The 22,710-nt window shown below is 41.3% G+C and overlaps 1 protein-coding gene across 4 annotated transcripts in view; it reads right to left on the bottom strand.

Moving 5' to 3' along the window:
* Positions 1-22,710, bottom strand: part of MBP (myelin basic protein) — a 192,855-nt gene that overhangs the window by 118,982 nt on the left and 51,163 nt on the right. For all 4 annotated transcript variants that reach the window (XM_019524175.1, XM_019524189.1, XM_019524182.1 and 1 more), the window contains exon 2: positions 16,148-16,241. In XM_019524175.1, the coding sequence (XP_019379720.1) occupies positions 16,148-16,241 (94 nt within the window). The remainder of the gene's footprint in view (positions 1-16,147; positions 16,242-22,710) is intronic.

The raw sequence follows: 22,710 nt of genomic DNA, 5'->3' as shown, positions 1-22,710 counted from the left end.
TCCAGGCCTCTAATAATTTTTGCAGATTTCCACTAGACTGCTTATTCGAGGGCCCCAAACTAGACACAATACTCCCAACAGGTGAACACAGTGGAAGAATCACTTACCTTGATTTTCAGGTGACAATCCTGTTAATACAATCCAATATACTGGTCACCTTTTTTCAACAAGAGCACACTGTTGGCTCATATTCAGCTGATGCTCTACTGTAACCCCCAGGTCCTTCTCTGTGGTGCTGCAGCCTAGCCAGTCATTCTGTGGTTGTTTTTTCTGCATGCAATTATTCCATCCCAAGTACAGGACTTTGCACTTGTCCATGCTGAATGTCATTTGATTGACTGCACACCATTTCTCCAATTTATCCAGGTCATTCTGGATCCCAGCCTGACATTCTAGAGTATCTCCAACTCCGCTGATCTTGGTGTCATCTGCAAATTTGCTAAGCATCCATTCAGTCCCGTGTCCAAATCATTAATGAAGATGACCCAGGTCACACCCCCAGGTAATCCCATTTGATAACTCCTTCCAAACTAGATGTTGAGCTATGGATAACTACTCATTGATCATGCAGATTTAACATTTTATGTATCCACCTTAGACTACTTTCATCTCATCTGTATATTCTTAGCTTGTTAATGAGAATGTTGTGGGAGACTGCCCTACTGAAGTGAAACTATATCACCTTCACTGCTGTCTCCACAGCCATAGAGTCTGTCATCTTACCAGAAAAGCAAATTGTGTTGGCCTGGCATGACTTGCTCTTGGTGAATCCATGCTGGCTCTTCCTGAATACAGCAAGCAAATCTGAATTAATCTTTTCTCTTTCTAACCTCCCTGTCACGGGGCGGGGTCCTAGGAGCAGCCGTGATCTCTCCAGACGCCCCCTACCGTGCCAAGTCCGAGATAAAGCACCCTCGTTCTCTCCCACCACGTCTTTGATGTTAGGTATTTTATAAGGGAGGCTGCCTTTTTTTGACCCCTTGGACACGGTGCTCTGGTCTATCCTGGCCCCTGTTCTGTATTGACTGACTTGGTGCACCCCAGCCTTATGGGCTATGCATGGCTCCTACCACTCTTGTACCACGCCCCAAGCCTCACAGATGTACCGGACGTTGTATGGTTGATCCCTTGCCACGCCCTTACGGGTGCCCCCTGACTTGTCTTGCAGTTGCCCATGCCCTCACGGGCTCCCTGGGCTTGTCTTACACTGGCCCAGGCCCTCACGGGCTCTCTGGCCTCTTTCACAATGGCCTGCACCCTCACAGATGCTCTCTGGCTCGCCTTAGGGCCTGCACCCCACGGGCGTTCCCTGGTTTCTCTCATGGATGCTCTACGCCATCACGGACGTTCCCTGGCCTCTCTTTTCTCACAGTTGCTTGCGCTCCCTGCGGACGCTCCCTGGCCTCTCTTGTGGTTGCCTGTGCTCTCACCAATGCGCGCTAGGGCCTTCTCTTGCGACCATGCCCACTCCGGGGCCTTCTCTCGTGACCATGCCCACTCCAGGGCCTTCTCTCGATTGGGGCTCAGGTGGCCGTAGCTGTGTCTGGCCCTGAACCCCCCTCCTTGGGTCTCAAAGCAAGTGCCCTCTGGGCTTCTCACCTGTGCCTGCCCTTGGGCTTCTCACAATTGGGGCTCCCAAATCCCCTCCTTGGGTCTACAAGTTCTTGTGGGGCTCAGGCAGCCTCGGCCTTACCTGGCCCCCAATCCTCTGTGCCCCTTCTCAGGGCTGGAGTCAGTGCAACCCTGAATGCTGCTGCCTCTCTGGCACCGGGGTCCCCACACTACCGTGGAGCCCCTATGAGGCCTCCTCCAACCCCTAATAGCCTCACCCGGTCCTCTGGTCTTATAAAACTACAAACAGAAAACTCAAGCCCCTGGGCTACAATGTAAACTCTAAGCCAACTGGCTAACCATCATTTAAATCCCTACCAGGGCTTCCTCCACCCGGTATCCTCAAGCAGAAGCTGCTCAGGCCATCAGGCTTTTCTACTCTGCTTACTCCAGCAGAGCTCCCTCTTCCTCGGCTGCTAGCGGGGAACTGCCTCCCTGGCCTCAGCCTGGATTGTATTTATATAGGTCAGGCCCTGCCTCCTTCCGGTCAGCTGACCAACTGCGGTTGCCCCAGCAACTGGCACCTGTACCTCTTTGTAGGAGCAGAGCACTGAAGTGCCCTGCGACACTCCCCTCCCCTCCCCACTTTTAGGCTCAAGAGCTCATGTCTGCACTCCAGTGTGTTAACTCAAGTCATCGTACACTTGAGCAAATGCCCTTCAGACTAGCCAACCTACGGTGAAAAGGGCAGAGACACCACACTGGCAGAAGATGAGTTGCACTGACTGAAGATGTAGTCTATAATCTCTCACAGGGCACCAGTCTCTTACAAGGGTTTGTGCACATGCAAAGGACTCAGATAGAAGCAAAACTCAAGTTAGTTAGTTAGCAACCTGAGTTAGTTAACTCTTCAAGGAAGGCAGCCAGTGTCCTGACTACCATCTTTCCACCAAAGGACTGGCACAGTTCACTTCGGAGTCTCTCAGGGTAAGTGTGTGTAGCAAAATTAAAAATATGTAATGCAGAGGCATACCCTTTCCTGCCTTAATCTAGCTAGCTCAGGAAACAATAGCTGAAAAGTTAACTCAGCACAGGCTTCAGCAGAAGCCTTGTATTTCAGTTGCTAATTTGTGCTGAAGCCCATGCCAAAGCCTGTACGGTTGCCACCTTTGTTTCAATTTTCCCTGGGCTAGCTAGTTGAATGTTAAAATGAGCATGCCTACCCAAACAACAGTCAGGACTGTTTGAAGAGAAGATAAAAAAAGAAGAGGTAGGCAGAGGAAAAATAAGTGATAAATCAGTAAGTTTCTAATGTTGAGAGGGTGGTTTTTGATGCCATCTCCTTGATTTCTATATTGAAACATAACAAAAATTTAGTCCTGACGAATAGATGACCCACAAAAAGACAAAAGATAAATTTGCAAATCCAGCCCTGATAAGCCTTTTGTTGATTTTCATAAAGTCTACCCAATTACAGCAGGGCTTCACTTAACTTATTGCAGTTCAAATATAAGGCTCTTCTTTGTTTAAGAAGTTATGTGTCCATTGAAACAATTGTTCTGAAACAGTGTCAAATGAATATCTGCAGGCTGGGAAATGGGACTTCTCTGCCTTGAACTGTCCCAACAACATGTGGGACAGCAGAAACTCCTTCACTAGGAGAACTGGGCACACCTACACAGCAACCTATGTTGCCTTTGTTACTGCGCTGTCATTTAGTACTTCCTTTTGGTTGTAACAGCCCATACTGCACTATGCATGCCACACATAATTATTTTAAATTGCTACATCGCTGTAGCAATATGCTATAACAACAGAATGCATTGCTACAGCGACATAGCTGCAGCATCACGATTTGTGACTGCCATTGCTACATCGTGGCAACTGAGAACCTGATGTATAATCTAAGAATGGACTCTTCCCCAGTAAATTATGATTAATCATTATTCCATTAAAAATATCAGAATTACTCTGATGTAAAACAGAAGTAATGCAGTTGTGAATCAAACCAGTTGCAGGCACGTGTAGCCTGATTTACATCTATGAAACCCCAGGGAATGAAAAAAGCAAGGAAAAAATGTTCAAGATGTTATGTACTCCTGGAGAAAACACAGATATTAGTGTCTGAGTCTGTAGACACTGTCAACTTCAATGTTGTCACATAAGGATCTGGCCCAGGATATTGAACACAAATTTGTAGTTTTCTGTAGGTATATTCAATTGATCTTTCAAAAGAATGCTCTAATAAGATAAGATGAAAATTAAAATGGAAATTAGGTCACAAAACCTAAAGAAAAAAACTATCATGGAATCCTTTTATCTTTTTGCCATTTTTCATTTAATCCCCTGCCCCATGGTGACCACTCTATAAATGTTGTGTTTTCAAGTGAGAGAAGTTTTGCTCTTTCTCAACTTGGGAGACCTGAAGAGGACTTAATTCAACTCTTCATGATTCTGTCCATTACCATTGTACTGGTTATTTTGATATATTTTTTAAAAAACATCCTGCATTGCCAAAAGTAAAAAACAAACCCACAGCATTCTAGCAACAGAGACTGAATCAACTAGAGATTAATTTACAGAACCTGTTGTGATGGACTGGCTTTATATCTGGAAAAAATATCACTTCTAATTAGCTATGGATCTTAAACAGCTTTGAGAAATTCAGGCATCTCACGAGAGATGGGAAAGGGAAGCAATAGGGATGACATTAGAGAGCAAGCCTGCTCTGAACACTACTGAAATAAATGAGAGCATTATCAGGGTTCTGCTGCGATAGTTGCAAGGTTTGTAAAGGACTGCAGTCTTGTCACTACCAGGATGTTTCTATACAAGTACCACCAGTGTGTATATCAGAAAATACTAGTTCTTTTCACTTCTATTTTCCTTGTTAAAAGAAAACTCTCAGGCATGCACTGGACTGGAGTAGAAAAACAGGACTGGGTTCCAAAGTCTGCAAGACGGTGTGCTTCAGGGACTTATACTATGGGCCAAATAATCCTGTTTTGGCAATAAAACTATCTTGATGAAGGGATGCAGACCATCTTTCCAAGCATGGATATTTAAAACCCATATCCTCTCCAATCACTCCCTAAGAGACAGTAATAGAATCAGACCAAATTTAAGGATATTTACTTAGTGTGGATTTCCAGTCCTGCAAATTTTGAATCATTCTCATGGTTACTAAGAGCAGCTTCTAGCTTTCTCTTCCCTGTGCCACCCATGGTCACCCAACCGGTGCCTTCATATTCTTGCTCAGAATAGTCCCCACAGATTGTTGCTCCATGACTCTGCACACTCTGACTCCCAGAACTTGTGTAAGCACCATATAAGATACTGTTCACATGTAGTAACAGCTGCTGGCAGACAGCTGTCATGTTCCTCCTCCTCCACTACTTTCTGCTTACATGTGACCAAGCTTTTCCATGCGTCTACCCTTGGAAGGCTACTGGTTCAAAGCAAGCGTGGGGCCACAAACTTTTTCACTCTGTGGACCACTCCTTAAAAGGGATAGAGTCAGTTTATGATTTTATTGTAAAAAGGTGTGAGCATGTATGTAACATTCAAAAACATGCACAAGAAAAATTACAAACGCAAGGCATGCAGACATGTACCTCCTTTACCTAACCATCTTAGTTTGCAGGACAGCTCTTATTAGCAGGCAACACCAATCTGCTCCTCATGCAAGGCTACCATTTAAAATGCCTATAGACAAACTAGTGCTTTCTCTCTCTCTCTCATACATACGTGTTTAATAAACAAGGGAAACATTTGGCAGACATTGTATATTGTGTTAAAACAATTAACAAGCATGTTATTGTATTGCTACTTGAGCCTTAACTACAGTGGGCATGGCCCACCAGCCCACTGTTGCTAAAAATACAGGCATCACTGGCTCAGATCCCAGCCCATGTTGATGAATCTACCAAGAGTTTCAATTCAGAGGCAAACAATTTATAAATATACATGCACACTATATGAGCTGGAGATGAAAGTCAGAGTGAAGCAAGGCGAAAGTATTCTCAGCCTGTCTCTGATTTTGTGTCCACAATCATTTGCACCATGAAATGTAATATCATAGGTTCAACTGACAGTACTTAAATCTCTAATTAATTAAGCTCATTCACCAGGTAATCAGCTGTGCCAACAAGTGACTACAGGTCCAGAATTACAGTCTTATTTTTAACTTGACTGGTTTAGTAATCTACTCCAGTATCCCTGAACTGGGTATTCTCTAAGCAATTAAATTAGCCATCAGATGAGTCATAACTGAACAAACTCCATGTACTCCAGCTGAACTCAGCAGACACTGCTAATAAGAAAAAAAAGTCTCCAAAATATATATGAACTCTTCTTTTAAATTCAGGTATGATTCTTCCTTTCCTACCCATAGGTAAATGCTGTTCACTATACTATGTACTAAATACTATTGCATAACATGCTTTAAACTAAAAATGACTCTTGGGAAAATGGGGAGGAGCTTTTTCCAGTGCCTACAAGTGAACATTTCCATCAAAACCTCTGGTGAGCATAAGGAGAATCAGAGAGATGCCATACACCATGTATCCATTCAAAGAGCAGGACATAAATCAGTCAAGAGCTCTATTCCACAGGTGGGTGGGGATACTACCCCAGCAAGCACCACTCCAAGAGGCCCAGTTGAGAAACTGGGTAAGTGGTTGGAACATTACACAAACTCACGTGAAGTATAACAGATATTCATGCAGAACCTATGCAGATATTCCTTACAATGGGTCACTAAAAATTCATTCCTTTGTTTTCAGGACCCATGTCTAGACTGCAAAATTACTGTCCCCAGCAGACAAGGTTCTTTGGGTAGATGCGATATATCTTTTAATAAATTAACTAAATCATTGAAAAAAAAATGTTCTTTGCAAGTTTTAGGCACCTTCAAACACGATACTGCTCTGCAAACACTATGCTAATTGGAAGTAGTTTAGCAAAGCCAGTAACAGCTCACCTCTGGCACTGGGTGGGTAGTTCAATAGAAAATTTCCCAGTCACTTCTACAAAGAACATTATTTCAGTTTCCAGTTGGAGGGGCAGCATGTGAAGAGCAGCACAGTATGCTTGAGGATGCTGCCACTGGACACTCTAAGTTTACAGCATGGTCAGCATTGGTATGTATACTTGAAATGACCTCTTTCCTACTATACTTGAAGACTGCAAAATTGCAAAAGATATGGCTTCTCAAAGAGACAAAGTACATGAACACTGTCTATTGACAAAAGCAGATAGGGAGGTTAAAAGGCCAAATTAAAAAGAAAAAAGTATGGACCTGTAGTACTGAATGTAAAAACACTAAACCCAGAATCAAGTGAAAACACCATTTGTGTGCGAATTCATTTTTGGGGGATACAAGTTAATGGCTAGGTAATTTCATTCAGTTTTCTTATTAAAGCACACATTACCTGTCAGAGTACGAGAACTCAGAGAGAGAGGACTGGACTGAGAGTTCAGAGAACTGAATAATATTCTTGACTCCGACATTCCTGAATGATTGTGGCAAGTCATTTCACTTCTCTGGCCTCAGCTTCACCATGTGCATAATGGGAAATCTAACAATGACCTCTCTGTTTGAGACGCATGTGAGAGGCACACAGGTTATCAGTTTACAGTGAGCCACAACCAATGCACACAAAATAAAGAATATTATTATACCCTAATAACTCAGCCAAATCAAATGTCATTTTCAACAAAATACCAAGAAAGCCTCTTTTTTTGGCCAAAATCACAATTTGCTATAGCTTGCATCTGAGGCACAAGTTATAGCTTCTATGGTTTAGCCAAAAAAGCTACAGGTTTTTTTCCACCCTCGTGTCTCCACAAATTAGGGGATATAAATATATGTCCCCTAATTTTTGGTGAAACTTGCAGAAAAAACTGGTCTCATATTGAAAGAAAGCATATCAAATTAGAGACAAAAAAGGTCAAAATTCAAGGAAGTTGTATAAAAAAACTGAAGACTTTGAATGTGGAAGTGGTTGGACAATGGAATACATGAACCACTGCACACGCAGCTTATACTGAAGGAAATGGAAGAACAAATTCCCTCATTCTCTTCCTAGGGGAGAGAATAGCTGCACCACGATGATTACTTCTAACTTCAAATAATCTGCTGTCTCACCAGATTGATATTTTGGGCTGGCTTGCTACCATTTGGCATTAGAGAGCTTGTTTTCCAGGACTGATTCTGTTTACAATTGATGAGGCAAGCTTCCTAGCAAGGTCACTGAACTGCAATAACCTCTCAGCTTTTGCCCAGTACAGGACACTACCACGGCCCATGGAGAATAGGAGTGTCCAGGTAGGTTATGAATCACATGCTGCTGCATTCTCCTGTACTCTTTGCTTGTTCATTTGCTGCAGAAGTGACGTACATAAAATATTATATTTATATATAAAAGGGTATGTGAATGCATTCTCAAATCGTGGGTTTGACTAGCAGTTTGCTAATGTGTAATGTATACAAGATTGCTTTCACTGTGGGGAAAGGATAACCCATTTGCCAATATTAACCCCCTGGGAAAGTAAATGGCCTAATTATACAAACCTAGTATCTACTTGTATCCACTAAGTTGCTAAACTTGAACTTCCACTGAGGAAGTTCCATGCACATTCTTGGTCATAAGTGCTGCGCAATCTGGCAGGGAGTTTAACCCTGAAGACTAGCAGCAGGCACATTCTAGCAATTTTACTGCCTCAACATGTCAGGCAGAGAAGCATGATGGAGACAACCGACTCTCGAGCCACTTCTCACCCTTACCTATAACAAAACTGTTAACCACCCACAGACGTAAACAGGAGCTTTGTGCACACGTGACAGAACGGGTGTTCCATATTCAGTGTCAGGCTGTTCCATTTAACACAGAGACATCACTTTCTTACTACAGGTAATGAGGAACTTTCTATTGAACTGATTGGATGGACAATGTTTTTCCTCAGGAGAGCTTCAATTTTGCAGAAGTTTCAATTTGCAAGTTTTTTTGTTTTTATAGTCTTTAAATGTTTTATTTCTGGTTACTGCCATTTCAGGGAGGTTCAATACTGAGATATTTTTAATGGTCATGTGGTGCACCATGGGAGATATGGTTTGCCCCATAATAAAGAGCAAGGGTACAAGGCACCTGCACTTCAATTCCCATGATGTGCCATGGTACCTTTTAGCAAATGCATTTTAATATTAAGCTGACCCAAAATTAAATATGTCAATTTGGCTTAACACATAGGTATTGAAATATTTCCGTTTTGGAAGGTCAGAATGTTTGAACAGTTCTGAATTAACATTTTTCCAATTCTTTGTTCCATAAAAAGAAGTTGATATTTTTACTATGGGAATAAATGGCAAAATATTACAGTTTTTCCTAGAGATGGAAATTCCATGGTTGCTCATGTCTCGTTCTTTGCTAGTTGACGCCAAAGCCCAAAGGTACAGTGTACTCCAGTAGTCCAGCCTACAGGTGACCAAGGCTTATGTCAGAGAGGAATGTCCACAGCAACCCATCCAACCAAAGATGGGTAAAGGCGTCTTAGGCCACGGATAACACCCAGAAATTTTAGAGCAGCAAGGAGCCAAGGAAAACTCTGAAAGTTATTCAGTCATTGGAATTAGACAGGGGTTCTCCAGTTATGGTCATTTTCTCCACAGGTGTTTACCATTAACTCCCACATCACTTCAAATCTTTCTGAGTTGACCATTCATTCAAGATCCTATTTCAGTCAGGCCAGAGGAAACCAAAGAGGCTATAGTCAGGAAAAAAAAAATCAAAGAAAGATAGTGAGCTTAATGTATAACTGAAGCACTGAGAGTAGCCCAGTTCCACAGTCTAGGTAAACACACATTAAACGGGTTACAGGGAGAAATTAAACCCTGCAGGACATCACAAATGAGCTAGCAGTATGATTTTTTTCATTCAAAATTTCAAGAGAGCAATGCAACTTGCCTTAGTTACAAGGCTCGGGCTCTGAAGCAGCCACCTTACCCAGATCTTTCATCTTGAAGAATGCTCACTAGAGTAGCAGCTGCAAATGGCACACAGGCTCGTGTGTAATTTACTGTTTTATTTTCTCATTTTTCTGCAGGGAGGACTGCAATACACATACACCAACTGTTAAAATATGCTCAAAGTAGCATTGGATTCTCCCTCCCTCCTATATCCTGTTGTTCATCTTACACTGAAGCTCTCTGGAATACACACCCCACCTGCCTTTATTTTTGTACAATAGCAAGCAAAACAGGGCCTCTGTGCTGAATGAGGTATTTCCAAACAACCATGAGTATTAAATAGCAATCACCACCCCAACCACCTTTCAGGTTGCTTCTGACCAGAAAAAATATAAAACAATTTCCTCATTCACACTGGGCTCTCTGAGTGAATCCTGCCTTTACTGCATTGGTATAAGAGAGTCATAAAGACTCATCATAAAGAGTCATAACGACTCACCATATAATAGAACTTGAACACAGCAGCAGGAAATTATCAGTTAGTGACATCAGTGTAGTGCCAAGGCCCATGGAAAACTGACAATTAGGGAAAAAGATGGTATCCTGATAATACTGAATTTGGCTGCCTAAATACAATCTAGCTGCACCTTCCAGAAAAAGAAGTATGTCATAAAAAAGCAGCTACAAACTCTTTCTTAACTACTTACTGTATGCTTGACATTAACAATCCTGTATCTCAGAGGCTACCAATAAAACACTTTCTGCTTTCTAGGTAAAATATATTGCCATCTGCTCAGTGTAACAAGATAATAGATACTGCCTAAGAGAAGGAGAACCTGGAGTAGAAAAAGAGACTCCTGCTCTCCAGTGCTTTAAATCCCAATGGTTGTCAATTTACATAATGGTGTCCATGGTCTCTTAAGGGGAAAGGCAGCTATTGCCCCCTGGTGGCTGATCTATGTATAGTGGACAATCTCAGGGTACTACTATTTTAAAGTCAGAATGCAGTCACCTCTGTGTCTGCGCAGAGTAGAGAAAAAGGATACACAGCACGTTACCCTTCATTTCTGTGTGGTGCTCAATTACAATGAGGCAATGTCACCATTTCTTGCTAGCGCTAGTAGCCATACTACCCCTTCAAGGAGGACATAATGCTCTAAGGGCAGGAAACACACTGCACATTTTCAAAAGGGTGTAGATTGTAACCGTGTTGGTCTAAAGACATAGGCAGACAAGGTTCTTTGGGTAAATCTAATATCCTTTATTAAACCATCTCAAATAGTTGGAAAAATTCTTCTTAGCAAGCTTTTGGGTTTAAGTCTGATGAAGGGTATTTAAACCGGAAAGTTGCTAAAAAGAATTTTTCCAACTATTTGAGTTGGTTTAATAAAAGATCTATTAGATTTAACCAAAGCACCTTTTTTTTTCAAAAGGGTGGCATTCTTTCAAGATCTGTTCGAGGAGGGAACCTCTTCAAAGCTCTTTGGGCTCCTGCCATGTGCCCCCTTCTAGCAGAAATATTGGAAGGCTGCAGCTTTAAGCTAACTAGTCCTTGATCCATGGTACTCTAGCATTATGATTAAAATAAAATGTAGCAGGGGAAAGGAAGATTAGATTGTATTAGTTGGAATAAGAGGGGGAAACATAAGCTTCAAACAGTTTGTAACCATAACATTTAAATCACAGAGTGACAGATACCCACCCACACCCACTACAAACTTCAAACACATCCACACACTCACACCCTCCTCCACACCCGATACACAATCACACACAAACACCCACAGCCCCCCACAAAAGCTATACCTACCCACCTATACCTCCCCACAATATACAAGAGCAAGACTTCATTTTGAGCTATTTGCAATCACCTCTATATATACACAAGACAAATGCACACAAGTCAGGATAAAAACAGTTTTTGAAATAACATTAAAATACGTTATTCTAGATGTTTAATTTTTAGTATACAATTTCAGTTTTTTTCCAGCTCCAAGATGGCAAACCTCCTTGCCAAAAGGAGTACTTCTGAGCAAGGGGAGGGACTTCCAGTGGCAAAGATCAGGGGCAGGATCCAGTCCCAAGATGGTGACCAGAGGGTGGGGGATCTGTCAAGGGGTGGAGCAAACCTTGCAGCCCTTGACAGCTCACCAAAACTTGTTACGCAGCCCTCAAGCCCAAACTCAGTAAGCAGCCCTTGAGCTGAAATAATTGCCTACCCCTGAATCAGACTGTACCTTTAAGAACTATGTAATCCCTTGATTGCAAGGGATTATTTCCAAAAAGCTGGTATTCCCAGACGGCTTATAAATCAAAAGATATTTTGTTATATGCATAAGCGTTATATGCATATGCATGTATGTATACACGTATAAACACACACACACACACACACACACACACACACACACACACACACATTCCTCAGGCTCGCACTGTTTAACATCTTCATCAGCGACTGGGACGGGGGCGTAAAAAGCACCCTGTTCAAATTCGCAAACGACACTAAGACGTGGGGGGAAGTGGGCACACTAGAAGGGAGGAATAGGCTACAGTCAGACATAGACAGGTTACAGGGGTGGGCGGATGAGAACAGGATGGGTTTCAACACTGACAAGTGCCAGGTGCTGCACTTGGGGAGGAAGAACCAGTAGCATACCTACAGGCTGGGGAACTCCCTTTTCGTCAGTGCAGAGGCAGAAAAGGATCTTGGAATCATTATTGATGCCAGGATGAACATGGGCTGGCAGTGTGAGGATGCGGTCAGGAAGGCCAACCGCACCTTGTCACGCATCCACAGATGCATCTCGAGCAGGTCCAAGGAGGTGATCCTCCCTTCTATGCGACACTGGTCAGGCCACAGTTGGAGTACCGTGTCCAGTTCTGGGTACCGGACTTCAAGAGGGATGTGGACAACATGGAGAGGGTCCAGAGGAGGGCCACCTGCATGTCAGGGGAGGCAGGGCAGGCCCTATGAGGAGAGGCTACAGGACCTGAACCTGTTCAGCCTCCACAACAGAAGGCTGAGGGGGGGGATCTAGTGGCCTGGTACAAACTAGTCAGAGGGGACCAGGAGGCATTGGGGGAGTCCCTGTTCCCCTGAGTGCTACCAGGAGTCACTAGGAATAACAGTCACAAGCTGGCAGAGGGTAGATTCAGACTAGACATCAGGAGGCGCTACTTCGCGGTCAGGGCAGCTAGGATCTGGAACCAACTTCCAAGAGAAGTGGTGCTGGCTCCTACCCTGGGGGTCTTTAAGAGGAGGTTAGATGAACACCTTGCCGGGGTCGTTTGACCCCAGTACCCTTTCCTGCCATGGCAGGGGGTTGGACTAGATGATCTACTCAGGTCCCTTCTGACCCTACCAACTACGAAACTATGAAATATGGTGTGTGTACATACACACACACACACTGTGTGTGTACATATATGCATATACACACACATACATATACATCATATATTAGTGCAGCACTTTATAAAGTAACTTGATAAATGCAAATGTAGAAATATAGCAATCAGAACAGAGAACAGTAAAATGAGAATTCTGCTACACACATTCATTTGCATATGGCATTGGGACAGAAGTTAAAACCCTTTCCACCCCCACCTCACTTCTGCTTGCCTGTATATTTTATAACCACACTGTGTTTCACTGCTCTCATGTTGGGGGAAAAAAAATATCAGCCTTCGTGGCTCCCAAGGAACATGATTCAAATACCTGCTTTTAAGTTCTGATCAGATTTAAAAAATTGGAATGGGGCAGAAACAATTAAAAATTGAGCAATTAAACATTTAGATAAAAACATTTTCAAAAATCTAAAAGAATTTTAATGTTCTTCATTTGCATGGAATACCCTGGAGGGGTTATTAAGAAATACCCTCCCACTCTTGCTGTTTGGCTACTGTGGATTATCTGTATTTCACAGCTATCCCACAGGTTAACTGAATCGGAGAGGTTCTTCCTAAGAGTTTTGGATCTCCTCCTGGAGTATGTTCAGCACAGTTCTCCTATTGTTAGTGAGCCAGAAATGGCTGATCTATAGGACTGAGAGGCATCGGACACCAAGAAGAAAGGCCTGAGATTGTGCACCAAAACAAACTTAAGAACCAAATACAGACATGTACATTAAACCACAGGACTGGGTAAGCACTGTAAAGATTTATCAGATCTTCAGATGAATGCAATGGGAACCACACCAAATTCCTTTCCCAGCTCTTCTGTTGATAATCAAGTGTAGACACCCACATATTTAATTTTTATTTGTTAAACTTTCCTTTTTTCCCCCCTTTAGATGCAACTTTGAGCAAGCTCTAACACCATAGCAGACAGGGAAAACATTAACTAGATGAGAAATTTAAATGAATTTGTCATGTGCTGGGTAGCTGGAAGAAGAGAGGGGGAATTCAGCTTCCTTGACCTGTCTCCTCCTCCCCCTCTGTAACTCTAGTAAAAGACTATGGACATTTTTTTTAATGCTATAGGTCTGCTGGATCATTTGTTTTGGGCCAGGAAGGAATTCTTTCCCTGTGGGGGCAAATTACCAGAGGGTTGGTGGATATTTTCACTTTCCTTCCAACATTTTCAGGGGTGTGGTTCAGTTAATAGGCTCTGGAAATCCATATTACTAATTTGGAGGCATATGTACAAGTAATCCTCACTTAACGTTGCCCTGGTTAACGTTGTTTCATTATTACATTGCGGATCTTTTAGAGAACATACTCGTTTAAAGTCGTGTAATGTTTGGTTATAACGTTGTTTGGCAGCTGCCTGATAGTAGGTAACTATGGTGACATAACTGGATTCGCTTAATATGGTTTCACTTAAAGTCACATTTTTCAAGAACACACCTACGATATTAAGCAAGGAGTAGCTGTAGTTCATTGCAACTTTGAGGCAATGTCCAATGAAGGTAAAAGCCAAAAAGACTAGCTTCCAGGGGCATACAAGAGCCACCTCTCCCCTTTGACATCCTTGATCTCTTTCACAGAGGAAGATAACAGGATTTGGGGGAGGTGGGACAGATAGTGCTGCTCTCCATGTGTTTTGTTGATACAGACACATCCTGGCACTTAGATTAATTCTTGGCCATGTTTACATTTACCTGCAGGTTCTGATCAAGTTGGAAGCCCTCACAGCAGGAATTCAGACTGCAATCTACATGCCAGACTTTTGAGCACTTCAGAGTGGCTTGAAAAATTGAAGAGAAGGAAAACTAATTTTATCTACTCCAAGTTCAAATTACTGAATGCATTGTTTCCACATTTAATAAAGACAAACTTAATTGCTCAGTCTTTCCTTTTACATCTTGGAAAAAAAGCGTATTTTTTGCATTCACAATCAGAATCATCCAAAACTCTATGAAGCCTACACTCCAGCTTTACATGGATTCCCAAATTCTTCTCCAGCAAGTAATGATGTCCACTAGTTGATGCACCTTGGACTTACGTTTTCCACTGTTACACTGATTTGATATCACTGACTTTAATGGAGTCACAGTGGCATAAAATCAAGCCCTTGTTTCAAAATGCAAGTCTTGAAGCATTGAGCAATAGGGGTGTGCAAAGCTTTGGGCCACGACTCAATTCAGAGATGATTTGGCTCAATTTGGAGGCCAAATAACTGAATCCAAATCGAAACGGGAGAAATTAAAAAAACTAAATCAATCTGTAGCCTTCAAATTGATTCAGAAACAATTTGGAGATTCAGAAGGCAGTCTTTGAGGGGAACAGAAACTGAAAAGAGGGTGGGGGAGCAGGCGGGGAAAGACTGACATCTGTAGCTGGCCAGTGACTGTGATCTTTCCCTAAGTCCCCTTCCAATCACAGTGCTCTGGGGGAGGGACATAGAAACAGCACATAAGCCTCTGTGTGAAGGCTTTCAGTGCCTTTTGTGAGCTGCTTCCGCCTGAGCAACAGTGTCTGAAAGGTACTGGACTGGCTTGGCTTCCTACATAGCAGGTCTCCTGCTACTTTTTGTTCTTGGAAAGGATTGGATATAACTTACTAACTAGAATCCCTCTATTTATCCTTATCCAATCCATTTCTTTCAATTTATATTTGTTCTTGGTTCAGGCAAGCCTCAGAAGGGGCTAACATCCCTGCTGTTTTCATCCAAATCTGCCTTAACACACACACGACACAAGTTTTGCTTTGAACAGTTTGAGGTGCAGTTTCCCAAAAGTCCCTGCACCTATATCTCCTTGAAACTTGGAAGGCTTCATGCCTCAGAAGGGGCTACCATCCTTGCAATTTTTATCGGCATCAACCAAAAAATAACAAAGTTATAGGTATTTCATAGTTATAGGTGATTTCCCATTATAGCCTATGGCCGAATCTCCCAATCTATCTGAATCAGTGCCTAATCTTCTGAAGCCGATTCGATTTGGGATAGTAATCCAAATCTCTGAATCAAATCACAGTCCTCCAAATCGGCCGAATCCGAATCAAATACTTCCCTATTTGTACAGGGCTATTAAGTAAGTGTTGAATGCACAAAACATCATGTTTATAGATTTAACAGTTCACCTCAGCAAAAGTTATGAAAGAATATGAGTGGCTGTGATGCTCTGTTATTGTATAACCATTATTAACAGTTAAATTATATTTTCCAGTTCATAGCATACATACCAAATACTTCATTATCTTCTGAGGTCTGTTGGGTTAGTTGAGTTGTGTCGGGACTTTCTTTACTTTCTTCTTCCTCCACTTTTGTTTCAGCGTTCTACAAAATAAACACTTTTTTTTAGATATATGGTGCCTCTCACTAAGTGATACAAGTTCCTCAAAGATTTACCCTCAAATATATTCTTTTATCAAAGCAATACCTTCTTGTGTAAATAATGAAACATTTCATACATACATATGTGTGAATATAAAATATACAGAAATTCACCCATGAAATACATGGTTTTCATAGAATACATCTATCTTAGACTCATGAGAATACAATCAGAACCAATTATGGCATCCTTCCATTCTGGATTTGCAAATGGTAGCAAACATTTACTCTGCTGTTTTGTTAAGGATTACTTTATTTATTAAGAACTTCCCCCAAGCTTGTCTATTGGAAACGTTTTGCTTTTCCAGTTAATCCTTCCTGGTCTCTTTTCCTCATTTCTTTAATTTACCTGTTCCATCTTGCCATATACTAAGAGTGAAGACACATGACATGTTCATTATTTGGAAGTAAAGTCAGTTGCTGAATAAAAGTGGAGCAGACACATGATGAACAGCTTCATACTGGCAGAAGTCATTCCACTCCAGGGTAAAGATATTCCTCAAAGTGAGCAGTAACTGTTTCTCAGTGGTGTTGTGCACTGTCTGATTCTGTTTCATCCTGGAGTAGTTTTTTGATCAATACAAAATAAGTTGCCCTGGCTACTTAGTGGACAGCCACTGCCAAAGAACATTCAGAAAGCCAGTGAGGGAGAACAGGTTGTGTAGGTTGTCATTGCTACAGAGTAAATTCCCTATGGAATAAAATCTGGGGTAAATTATCCTGTAGTAATTGTGAAATGGGTCCACACCTGAATATCGACAGCTCTTTGCAGGAGATACCTTTATAAAGTCTGTGTAGTATCTAATATAATGATTCTCAAGGGGTACCTTGAGACCATTTCAAGGGTGCTGCAAGGTGCCACACAATGTTAGCACTGTTAGGATTACAAACATGACTCACATAAACCCAGAGGTTTCAAATACAAATCCACAGCAGTGGTATTTCTGAGTTCTTTGCAACAGAAAAACTGCTCTTATTTTTCTGTAAGCAAACAACAGTGAAAACCAAGACCTGCCATTTTCCATGGAGTACCTTGAATCTATCCAGCGATGCCTCAAGGCTAAAAAGGTTGGAAACCTAGTATACTAAGACCTAAGCCTTTTGGGGGCTTATAGTTGCAACTGTAATACAAATAAACAACAACATTACCAATGCTACCATTAATACAATAGAGATGCCACTGCATTTATTATAATCTCATAATAAGCAATCCCTTCTTTCACAACTGCAGAGTTCCTGGTGGTGCAATCACAGTGGTTTTCTGTCACACATGAAAAGTGCTGGTTTAGGAGAGCATTTATAGACCCTGGGCACTGCAGAGCCCCATCATTATCAGCACTGAATACTTGCACTAATGCTAGCAGACACTTGCAGTCACTCTTAATAGGGGCTTTCTTATTGGCAGCTTCTTCCTTCCAGGCCCTCTGCAGAAATACAAAGTCTGAAGCCATTTTTGTGGTGTGGTCTATTTGGAAAAGGGCACAATGAACCAGTTTGTCAGGGTGTATATGTAGGTGTGATCTGGAGTGGAGACACCACACATGAAGAACAACATTTGTTATTTTGCTCAGGTTTTGTCTGTTACTGCTTGTTTTTTCTGTCCATTTTTGTATTAAGACCAAAAGCTACAGGGGGAATTCTTATCACGTTAAAATCACTGGCAAACCTCCTGTCAATTTTGATGGCTCCAAGTTTTCATCTGTTTGTACAACAAAAACAGTACACAAGGGGCTTCAATCATAATTGTGGCCCTTGGTTGCTACTGAAATAGAACCAAGGAAAAGTAGAGCTGCAAGGGATCTCAGGAGGTCACCTAACCAACAACCCCCACCACCATCTCAAAGGAGGCTCATCCCTGCCTAAACCATCTCATTCAAGTCTTTGTCTAACCAGCTCTTAAATCTCCTAAGGATTGAGACTAAAAACATCTCTAGGTAGCAACAAAGGTTGTTAGTTAGAAAAGTGACTCACCAAATATAGCTTTTTTTTAGGGAGTACTTTTGTTAAAAATTGTAGAACTGGGAACCCAAAGAGAAGGAGAGTAATTCTAGGTAAAATTAGGAAACTTATCAAAACTTGTTCCCCACCAAACACTTCATTTCTAGACTTTGTGTCAGTTCACTTTATAGTGAACTAATCTTCACCTGAAAATTAGTTTAACAGGTTTTCATCTGCTGATGTAATAGGAGCTTGCTGTGCATTTAGTTTCCATGCCAACCTCATTGCTATATGCCTCACTGGCTGCTAAGTAATAATAATAATGACAATAAACTTCCAGTTTACACAATTACACTCCAGCCTAACCAAAAAATTAAACACATCAGGACATAAGCCTGAAAGCACTGAAAGGATAAGATGCAAGGGTGTAGAGAGCTAAATCATTAGTGAAGAAAAATAGCTTAAACCATTTCTAAGTTTCCAGTTTTACTTATATTCCTTTTCTTACTTTCATGTTTCTTGACCTTTTTGACACCTTCCTTTACTTCAACTACTGACTCAGATGGAAGGAAGGTGGGCACAAAATTCTCTCTTTAATACTACGAAGACTGTATAGGTTAACCAGAAGGGGGTTTCTGCTTACAAATACAGATACCAGTCTCCTGCAAGTCTATAACCACCACCTCAACTCCTACACTATGGCAGTTCATGTCACAAGCCGATATTACCATGGAATATATCCACCCAGTTTCTAAAAATTATAGCATGAGATCTAGATAGAAATTACCACATTTATGATTTGGTGTCCCCCATTTCAAACTTCAGGAATTTCACTCCCAGGATGGAAGAAGACTGGAGAAAACTGAAGAGCACTGCCATTTAAGTTCTTAAAACATAAATCTGAGGTGGCTAACATTTTCAAAATAATTCCCTTTTAAATGCCAGCATAAACCAGGCATGTAGTCAGATACCCAAAAGAAAGCATACAAATACCTATATGATCAAAAATATGTGGGGAAGAATGGAAAATGACTGATGCAATACTAAGTATTTCTGGAAAGGACTTATTAAGATACAGGGAGAGAAAGGAAAATGAAACATCTAAAGCAGTGGTTCTCAGCCTTTTTAGACTCAAGACACATCTCAGAAAACGCCAGCTCTTAGGGCTTTTTTATATGTGTAAGCGCTCAGCGCTGCGACGCATATAATTGTATAAGTGGTGAAATGCGCGTCAGCATGCAGAAAATGGTGGTGGTACACTTCTGAACTAAACCACCAAAGCAGCAGAACAAAAAGGTATGTGTATAAATGCCCTTAGCTTTTACTGTTTCTTGTCTACAGAAAAATAATATAGTAATTATTTTGTTACAAAGAACTAAGAAAGACCACAACAGGTCAGAAATGTTTTTGACACTATAGGATGCTTATATACACGTTGGGGGGGAGGGGCAGGGGAAGAAGGGTAAGGTGTTTTAAGTAGAGTGGTTCCCAGAGAGACGCTCCAATCAAAATGCCATGGCATCACGTGTATTAACCGCCACATGCTTAAAAATGGCCATGTGATGTTTTAAGTAGAGGCTTTTAGGCCCCAATTTATAAAAGCATCCCTCTTCAAGAAGTGTGCTTAAATACCTACTCAACATTAAACATGTCCTTAAATCGTAGTGAAGCCAATTTCAGGTGGAGTGTCAACATGTACATTTGCACCAGTTTAAATTTACTGAGCAGTAAATTACTGCACAGTAAGCAGGAATAGACCAGCATCGACACATGCAGGTGTTACAGTGCGTTAACACTGTGTGGGGACTAACTTTAGTTTCAAGTCAGTCCACACGCGCAGTATTTCTGTGCAGTAAGGCATCTAACGTGTATTACTGTGCAGTAACTAATCGGGCACAAATTTGATACCTGTATCATGCAGGTATCAAATGTACACCCAAGCTGATGTCAGTTGCCTTTTTTACTGTGCAGTACGGGCATGCATGTGCCCATACTGCATAGTAATTTCAGTTACTGTGCAGTAAATATGCATGTCTAGATGTGCCCGGATGTAACTAAATACTTTCTGGAGTAGGAATGGGCTTCAGACATATGATTAAAAACTTTTGTGAATCAAGGTCTTAATTTTTTGTGGATGATCATGGAAAAAATCAAAGTGGGCATGAGCCATTCTGCTGTGATAAGGGGAGGGAACCCACCATTATGTGAAAGATTTCTGAGACAAAAATTGATCTACCTTTGTTATGTCCTATCTGGAGTAGTCCATAATTCTACAAACACCCTAATGAATGAATCTATCACATGTGTACCTATAGAAGAAAGTAACCAAAACCCTTAAATATACTTCATTTACATTCAAATATGAGAACATTTTCTATTTAAAAAAACTGTTCAGATGATCTTTCAATTGTGAAAGTTGTAAAAATAAGTGTATATATGCAGCTCTAGCTTTCAGTAAGCATTTATACAAAATAAAAGCTGCACCAGATCCAGCCTTAATTCTTGAAGAACATTTTCTTAAGTTTCCCATATCAGCAGTTTTTCCCCCCACTAATTTCTTCTCCTGTACTCAGCAGCCATGAGACTGTGCCCTCCCATGATCACACATCAATATCTATTCACGTAAAGAAACATAAAATTCTTAACTTTTACCAACAATGTCAGTTAGCTACTGTTATATAATTATTAAACGTTTGTACCCACAGCCCCAGTAACTATAATACTGATGCGACATTCTTGGATTTTTTCATTTTTTTTCTGATACTATATCATCTGTTAAGTGAATGTAAGTACAGATGTTTGAAAGTTTATATGCTGTTGCTATCAACACAATGAAGATACTCTTTTGATTGCTGTAAATTATGAACAGAATCATTCTGTAGCGCTACAGTAAAAGGCACAGACAAAAAAGGTGTAGTTCAGTACTGATACACCAGCTGCAGTCTGCTTTTTCTAGAAATGTAAGGATTTCTGGAGATGAGGAAGCTATCTGCACCATTTTACTGAGGCTTTGTAGTCATATGGCCAGTTCTATAACAAAACAAGGATGGATTTTTGAGACATTTAGTTTGTCTTTTCTGGGAAACTTCAACTGTGTTTTCACTTCAGCCACAGAATGATTACTGCATGACTTGGTTTTGTGACAAAATAAAAAAATGTGGTTGGACTGCAAAGAATACATGAAAACACTGAGGAAGAATTAGCAATCTCTCCCCCAGAGTACAGGCAGTCCTCGACTTAGGATGTTTCAAGTTACAATGAATGGCATTTAACAACGTTTATAAATTGACACCCTGTTTCGACTTCCTTATGTCATTTTCAATTTTATGCGCTTGATCCAATGCCATACCACACCAGCGAACAAGTTTGCTGCATCACCCACCCAAAGTTTATCGGGGTGACCACCAGGATCTGGGGGAACGTTTGTTCACCAGAGTGCCCCAAGTGATGACGAGGTCGAACAGTCATAAACTACTGCGAGACCGTTTCAGGCTGGACATAAGGAAGAATTTCTTTACTGTCTGAGCCCCCAAGGTCTGGAACAGCCTGCCATCAGAGGTGGTTCAAGCACCTACATTGAACCTTCAAGAGTATATTGGATGCTTATCTTTTTGGGATCCTATGACCCCAGCTGACTTCCTGCCCTTTGGGCGGGGGGCTGGATTCGATGATCTTCCGAGGTCCCTTCCAGCCCTAATGTCTATGAAATCTATGAAACCTCCCTGGAGAACATCTGTCCAAGCTTCCTTGGACACTTTCTTTAAGAAAGCAGACAAGACTCCAAAAAACCTGCAGCCAAGGCTCCTGAGAAGACTCCAGCCAAGAACCCTTCAAAAAGTCTGGCAAAGTCACCTCAAAAAAGTCCTTCCAATTCAATATGATTGCTATTTACAATATAAATACATTAATGTAGCTATATTACTCATCTGTAATTGATTGAGTACAAAATCCTAGGTTATTTTTTGTGAAAATAGGGTATTGGGCCTTGGTTCAGGAATCAATCCCTATAACCGATCCCTAAAACATTGTTCCTATGGGAAAAATCAGTTCTGAGTTACAACATTTCAACTTAAGACACGGTTTTCAGGAACCAACTGTGTCGTAAGTCCGAGGACTGCCTGTATAGATGAAATCTAATCTGGATTTGAGTCATGCATATGGTGTTCTTCACAATAAGATTTTTCTAACTTATCCAAGAAAATACAATAGCACATTCTGTTCCTGTGTTGTTGAAAAGGCAACAAAACTGCACTTAAAAGTTCCCCTGTATTTCTGTAAAGCACCAAGACTTGAATAAAGAATTCTAAGTGGAGACACACATGTCAAATGAAGAAATCTGCAGAACATTTCTGCACAATTCAACTTCCAAGTAGATTCTACTGAATTGCCAGTGGGATAAAAAATCAAAGTATAAGGCCTTCCTTTAATATTTTGGTACTATCTTTATGGAGATTTGACTGTTTAGGTTCAACAC

This window comes from Gavialis gangeticus, unplaced genomic scaffold, assembly GCF_001723915.1.
Source record: "Gavialis gangeticus isolate Ggan-Ray unplaced genomic scaffold, GavGan_comp1, whole genome shotgun sequence".
NCBI classification, from domain to species: domain Eukaryota; kingdom Metazoa; phylum Chordata; order Crocodylia; family Gavialidae; genus Gavialis; species Gavialis gangeticus.
Note: the sequence above shows the minus strand (reverse complement) of the source record. Positions and strands in the feature narration are given on the sequence as shown.